The sequence below is a fragment of the Cebus imitator genome, unplaced genomic scaffold (assembly GCF_001604975.1).
Source record: "Cebus imitator isolate Cc_AM_T3 unplaced genomic scaffold, Cebus_imitator-1.0 Scaffold58, whole genome shotgun sequence".
Classification (NCBI taxonomy): Eukaryota; Metazoa; Chordata; class Mammalia; order Primates; family Cebidae; genus Cebus; species Cebus imitator.
This window is the reverse complement of record NW_016107373.1, coordinates 3,746,407-3,753,128: the sequence shown is the minus strand read 5'-3', so window position 1 is coordinate 3,753,128 and position 6,722 is coordinate 3,746,407. Positions and strand designations below refer to the sequence as shown.

At 46.5% G+C, this 6,722-nt stretch overlaps 1 protein-coding gene across 2 annotated transcripts in view; it reads left to right on the top strand.

Moving 5' to 3' along the window:
* The window catches only part of ACCSL (1-aminocyclopropane-1-carboxylate synthase homolog (inactive) like), an 11,460-nt gene extending 6,278 nt beyond the window's left edge, over nucleotides 1–5,182 (top strand). For both annotated transcript variants that reach the window (XM_037738889.1, XM_017529165.2), the window contains exons 9-14: nucleotides 666–755; nucleotides 1,487–1,532; nucleotides 1,631–1,772; nucleotides 3,794–3,936; nucleotides 4,023–4,176; nucleotides 4,995–5,182. In XM_037738889.1, coding sequence (XP_037594817.1) covers nucleotides 666–755; nucleotides 1,487–1,532; nucleotides 1,631–1,772; nucleotides 3,794–3,936; nucleotides 4,023–4,176; nucleotides 4,995–5,077 — 658 coding nt within the window. In that variant the 3' untranslated portion in view covers nucleotides 5,078–5,182. The remainder of the gene's footprint in view (nucleotides 1–665; nucleotides 756–1,486; nucleotides 1,533–1,630; nucleotides 1,773–3,793; nucleotides 3,937–4,022; nucleotides 4,177–4,994) is intronic.
* Nucleotides 5,183–6,722: the final 1,540 nt, after the last annotated feature.

Here is a 6,722-nt window from a genome sequence, read left to right as displayed (position 1 = left end):
CTCCACCTCCTGGGTTCAAACAATTCTCCTGCCTCAGCCTCCTGAGTAGCAAGGATTACAGGTGTGCACCAACACACCCAACTAATTTTTGTATTTTAGGTAGAGACAGGGTTTCACCATGTTGGCCAAGCTGCTCTTAAACTCCTGGCTTTGTGATCAGCCTGCCTTGGCCTCCCAAAATGCTGGGAATACAGGCATGAGCCACCGTACCTGGTCCACCTTAGTTTATTCATCTGAAATGGAGATGACAGTACTGAGGGTTGTTGGGAGAATGAATGAGGCACATATGCAGTCAGGAGCTCCTGACTCTACCAGTTAAAAATTCTCTGGGCCACCCAGCCTCTTCCCATGGTCTCTGCTTGATGGTTGAATGGTTAGCTAAGGTTAGACAAGACGCTTTCATATGGGTCTTTTGGGGCCTATTCCTTCCCAGTACCCCCAAGCCAGGTCTAGGGGTCCCTTCTGGTGTACCACCCCATCTACCTTACTGTGCCCCTGGGAGGCTCAGATGGGCTGCTGGAGCAGTAAGAGCGCATGATCTGTGTCTAGAGAACACCGTAAAAGACATGAGTTAAGATGACAAAGATGCTTGTAAAAAGCATGCAAAGACAAAAGATTACAGAGACAAGCTAGAACTTGTTCTCCTTCTTTCGTCTCATCTACAGGCATGATCTACATGTGATCATAGATGAGATTTACATGCTGTCTGTGTTTGATGAATCTATCACATTCCACAGTGTTCTGAGCATGAAAAGGTGAGTTGGTCTCAGCTGGAGTTGGGAACAAGAACCACAAGTTCTGGTTTTGCAAGGTGAGTTCATGTGACATGAACTTAACTGGCTACATGCTAGGAACAGAGTTAACTGCCCACAGGGGCTGTGAATACAAGCAAAGCATCATCTTCCCCCTAAAAGTCTTCTAGTCTACATGCTATATTTTGTATACAGGATAATTTGAGGTCAAGGTGGAAAGACTACTGTCAAAGGTCAAAATAGAGCCTCATAAAATGCCAGGGTAAGAGCTTTTATGAGGCTCCTACAGGGAAAGAAAAAAGGGACAGAACCTTCTGAAGCGTGGTATCTTGCCCCAGAGATGGGATTCCAGCAATCAAAGCAAAAGAAGGAAGTGCCTGGCAGAAGGAACCGCTTCACCAAAGGCGGGGCAGTGAGAAATAGTCACGCACGTTCTAGAAATGATGGTGGCCCAACTGCCAAGAAGGTGGCTTTGGCCAAGCTGTAGGAGAGCCACACGTCAAGCTGAAGGTCCTAGACTTTGTTCAGTGGGCACTCGGGTGCTGTTCCCTCTAGGTCTTCAGGGATACCTTGTGTTGACTTCCTGGCTTAACTGGGACACTGTTTCCTGAACTTTGGGCCCCGTAGGCCCTGCTATCGAGGAAGAACCTCAAATCCACTTTCCCCTCGTAGGCCCCAGATCTTCATCAACTATTTCTCTCTAACCTTGGTTATTTTTTCCATTTCTTCTTCAGTTTGCCTGATCGCAGCAGGACCCACGTGATCTGGGGTACCAGTAAAGTGAGCCATTGCTTTTTCTCCTTGGCTAGGGAAGGAGGGGGAGCCAGGAATAGAAGGCAGACAAAACGCTTGTTCCTGTTCCACTTTTCTTCCTCTAGGATTTTGGCATCTCTGGCTTCCGCTTCGGTGCTCTGTACACCCACAACAAGGAGGTAGCCTCTGTGGTCAGTGCCTTTGGTTACCTTCACAGCATCTCTGGCATCACCCAGCACAAGCTGTGTCAGCTGCTCCAGAACACAGGTACTGAGCTCCAGTGCAGGCCAGCATGTTGGCCGGACCTCATAGCCATGGGGAACTCTTGGATTTGCTTGGGCTCCGATGTGCCCTTAATATACCGAGACCCTATGTGCTGTCTCAGATTTAACTGTGGCAAGATGTGAAGACTGAAGGAGGGCAAGAGAGGTCAGATACTATAGCACGGTGTAGACAGATGGAGGTGCTGTTTTAAAACACAAGACAAGGCCAGGCGTGGTGGCTCATACCTGTAATCCCAGCACTTTGGGAGGCTGAGGCAGGCAGATTACTTGAAGTCAGGAGTTCGAGACCAGCCTGGCCGACATGGTGAAACCAGGCCTCTACTAAAAATGCAAAATTAGCCAGGTGTGGTGGCGCATGCCTGTAATTCCAGCTACTTGAGAGGCTGACACAGGAAAATTGCTTGTGCCGGGGAGGTAGAGGTTGCAGTGAGCCGAGATCATGCCACAGCACACCAGCCTGGGCAACAGAACAAAACTCTATCTCAAAACAAAACAAAACAAAACAAAACCCGCAAAATACAAAAACAACAGCAATAACAAAAACAGGATGAGCTTTAATTTCTGGATATCTGGTAGCTTGTGTTCTGTCTAGAAGTGGATGGCTAATCCTACTCTAAGTTGTGAAGGTAGGAACTTCAGAAATTAGTACTTATGTGAATATATATTTTCTTTCCCCAAAGCCCTGTTTGCTTTAGACAAAGATTATTAAAAACAAAAACAAAAAAACCACGCTGACTCTTCCAATACAACATTATCTCATCTTCCAAGGTGGCCAAAGGAGAGCTGCCATTTGGGCAAGTTGGTGTGGCTGGGCCTGTGGCACCTGGATTCATCTTCCCCTCGCTTGGATCTCAAATGAATGCTGGCCTCAGAAGGGACTTACCCCTTTAGAGCCACGGCCCAAACTTAGAAGAGACTCTCTTTAGTTCCCTGTAATAGAACAGATACCAAGCTGGAAGTTTTAATTAATAGCTGGTACATGATGAAACAAACTAATGTCATTGTATTTGCTGGTTTAGAAAACAATTTGCTTTCAGCTCTGGGAGGGGAGAGAAGTAGATAGGTGAAATCCAACTGATTGGTTCCCTGGATATCAAGACCTTTGATACTTGGCGGTAACCAGATCCCAGCCCCTTGAATGCTCGTCCTCAATCTTGGATGGATATGGGAGTTTCCCAGGAAGCTTAAATACTGACATGTGTGTTCCATCTTCAAAGATCCTCATTTAGATGATCTAGGGGTGTAGCCTGAGCATCAAGCCTTCTAACAGCTCTCCAAGTGGTTCTGTTCTATGAATGCTGAGGGTAGTTGGGTCAAGAGCATCCCCAGGCATACATCTATTCCTCCAACTGCATTGTATGAGGCTCAAATTCCAGAGGTAGGAGCTGTGAGTCCCTGCTGCTTGCCCAGTTGACAACAGCAGCAATAACCCCTGTTAGGGGATTGACTCCTTGCCTCAGGGCTGTAAACTCAAAGGGAACTTTCCTACTAGACCTTTGAGAAGCCCAGTGTCTCTACAGGAGCCTTAGATAAGAAGTGGGTGTATTGGGTGTGGATACCATCAGCTTGAATACAATAGTCTTAGAAATAGCTTGGGGGGTGCAGTGGCTATCACCTATAATCCCAAAACTTTGGGAGACCAAGGCAGGCGGATCACTTGAGTCCAGGAGTTGGAGACCAGTCTGGTCAACATAGTGAAAACTCATCTCTACTAAAAATACAAAAATTAGCTGGGTGTGGTGGTGTGCGCCTGTAGTCCCAGTTACTCAGGCAGCTGAGACATGAGAATTGCTTGAGCCCAGGTGGTGGAGATGGCAGTGTGCCAAGACTGTACCACTGCACTCCAGGCTGGGTGACAGAAGGAGGCTGTTTTTTTTTTTTTTTTTTTTTTTTTTTTTTTTTTTTCTTTCTTTCATAAAGCCCAGGAAGGGAGCATTTGGGAAGGAACTCTCCAAAGATTTCTGTGGTAATATCTGCAACAGTGTTTTTTCTCTACCCATCCAGAATGGATCGACAAAGTGTACCTACCCACCAATCGCTTCCGGCTCCGGGAAGCTCACAAATATGTCACTGCTAAGCTGAAGGCATTGGAGATCCCCTTTCACAACCGCGGCTCCGGCCTCTATGTCTGGATCAACCTGAAAAAGGTGAGTTCTGGGAATGAGGACCAGTGTTCTTGGGCAGACCTGCCAGTTGGGTCTTGGGCTCAGCTCTGTTCCTCTGCCCTACCTAGTACCTGGATCCCTGTACATTTGAAGAAGAACAGCTCCTCTATCGCCGCTTCCTGGACCACAAGCTGTTGTTATCCTGTGGCAAAGCTTACATGTGTAAGGAGCCAGGCTGGTTCCGCCTCATCTTTGCAGATGAGCTCCCCCGGCTAAAATTGGGTGAGTGGAGCTGACCTCCCGATCCGTTAAAGATGCCCCATCAACTTAATATTTCAACCTCCCCCTGCCTTTAAACATCCTATATATCTAGCCCTTCTTTATTCCGTTTCCATGTCTATCTTTAATTGAGTGCTTTTGCAAACAAGAGCTGATACGTATCTCAAGCACCTGTCCATTCATTACCCATTTGGGGTATCTGTTCTGTGACTGCCACTGAGTGAGGCATTGGGGTCACAAGCTAAAAAGTAGTACTCTGCCCTTGTGGGGCTGGCAGCCCTAGGTGAGAATGCGACAGGCAGATGACTATGGAAGTCCCTGGATGCCATATGGGGACATACCTCTAGAGAGTTTAGATTCTTCTCTGAGGTTATAGAGAACAGGACATTCATGTTAACATTTATTTATCGCATTCCACTGCATGCCAGATGGTGTTGCAGCTGCTGGGAACATAGCAGTGAATCGTTCATTCTCATGAAGGTTTTTGTTGCAGAATTCTTTTGAGCTAGTATAGAAGGTAGGCTGAGTGAAGAGACACTACAGGCAAATAGAAATCCTGATTAGGCCAAGGCCATACGCTCCAGAGTACAGGCTTTGATACGAGACATTGAGATGTCTCGCAGGCTGACATAACAATGGTATTCAAAAATAAGTCAGGGATGTAACATGAGACTTGGAAATCCACCCCAAAGATGGGAGGTCTGAAGTTCAGGATCCCTGAATGAGAGGCGCTTAGGGTTGACCATGACCTGGATATGTCTGGGACCTACTTGCAAACCCACTAAACCGTATTTCTGTCTGTCCCCATTTGGACCCTCTAGCCATGCGTCGGTTCTGCGATGTGCTGGAGGAGCAGAAGCAGGATTTGATAGTGAAGCAGCTGGAGGATGCAATGAGGGAGTAAGCTGCCTGCCTCCCAACCAGAAGCTCCAGCCTGTCACTTGCTCAGGGACCCCCTAATGTCAGCCTCTGGCCCAGAAGTCTGGGGTGTCTTCTTGTCAGGGTTGTGATGGAGAAAACGGTGGACTCCTCCAGAAGGTCTCATCTGACCCCAGTCATCACCCTCCTGTAGCTGAGTGTCTGCTGTCTTTGGAAGCTTCGCATCTTTTTAGTCTTTGCTAGCCATTATATATGCAAAAATGTTTTTATTGGGGTTGGGGTGGGAAGGCCTAGAGGTACCTAGAGAAATAAAGGAAGCTCTCTAGGCCCCTATTTAGATGGCTTATTTTTATCTAATAAATTCTATCTTCTTTTAAATTCTAGGTCCAATTTATTTTCCTGTTTACATTCTTCATAATCATTTTTGGAAGTCAGATGATTTTCTGTCCTCCTTAATTTTAAATTCCAAGGCAGGTTCTATGTGTAGAATACTGTCTGGAGCAGGCCAGAAAAGGAAAGAAGCCATCCTTAACTGATAGGGCATTTTCCAGGCGTTGGATGCAATGTTCTGTAGGATTCTTATGAAATCACATCCACGTCCACATGACCTGCTAAGAGGCAGGTGGGAATATCATTGCAGGTATTCCTGCTTCCAGATGCTAGAGTTTGTTCCACTTTTACCTTTCCAAAAGGCTTTTAAAGTCTCTTGCTGGGTGTGGGGCTCATGCCTGTAATCCCAGCCCTTTGGGAGGCTGGGGCCAGAGAATGGCTTGAGGCCAGGTGTTTGAGACCAGCCTGGGCAACCAAGACCCCGTCACTACAAAAAATAAAATTAGCTGGGTGTGGTGACGTGTGCCTCTAGTCCCAGCTATTCAGGAGGCTGAGGTGGTAGCATCGCTTGAGTCTAGGAGACCAAGCCTGCAGTGAACCGTGATCATACCTCTGCACTCCAGCCTGGGGACAGAGACCCTGTCTTCCAAAAAAAATCTGACAAGCTTGATGTCTTAGTCCCGTTCTGATGTCAAAATATCACAAACTGGATGGCTTATAAACAAATCTTTCTCACGGTTCTGGAGGCTGGAAAAGCCAAGATCAAGACCCTTGCAGATTTGGTATCTGGTGAGGGTCCCATCTTCCTACTGTCATCGCGTGTGGCAGAAGGGGTGAGGAACCTTCATGCCTTCATGACCTAATCACCTTTAAAGCCTCACCTTCTAATACCATCACCTTGGGGGTTAGGATTTCAAATATGAATGTTGGGGCAACACATTCAGTTCCTGGCATCTGGGGTTGTCCATCCCCATCTCTAGTGTTTTCAGTTGTTCAAATCAAACACCCATCAGTTTCTCTGCAAAGCCCTCGCATGTTAGAGCACTGATGCTGTGAAATAGGCAGAACAGAGACTACCACCATTTTGTGGATGAAGAAAGGGCTCACAGTATCAGCTGGTGGCTTTAGTTAGTCACTTGGATTAGTGGCCTGCCTTATTCCAAGTCCAAATTTGTTGATTCTTCAATGTCAGTTTTCTTCCACTAGTTTTTTTTTTTTTTTTTTTTAAAACAAAAAGAAGCAAGCCAATACATTGACTCTTCAAGGTTTTGTTAATACCAGAAAAGATTCTTCACAAATTGACAATGGCTACTAGAAATACAATGGTAATTCACTGGAAG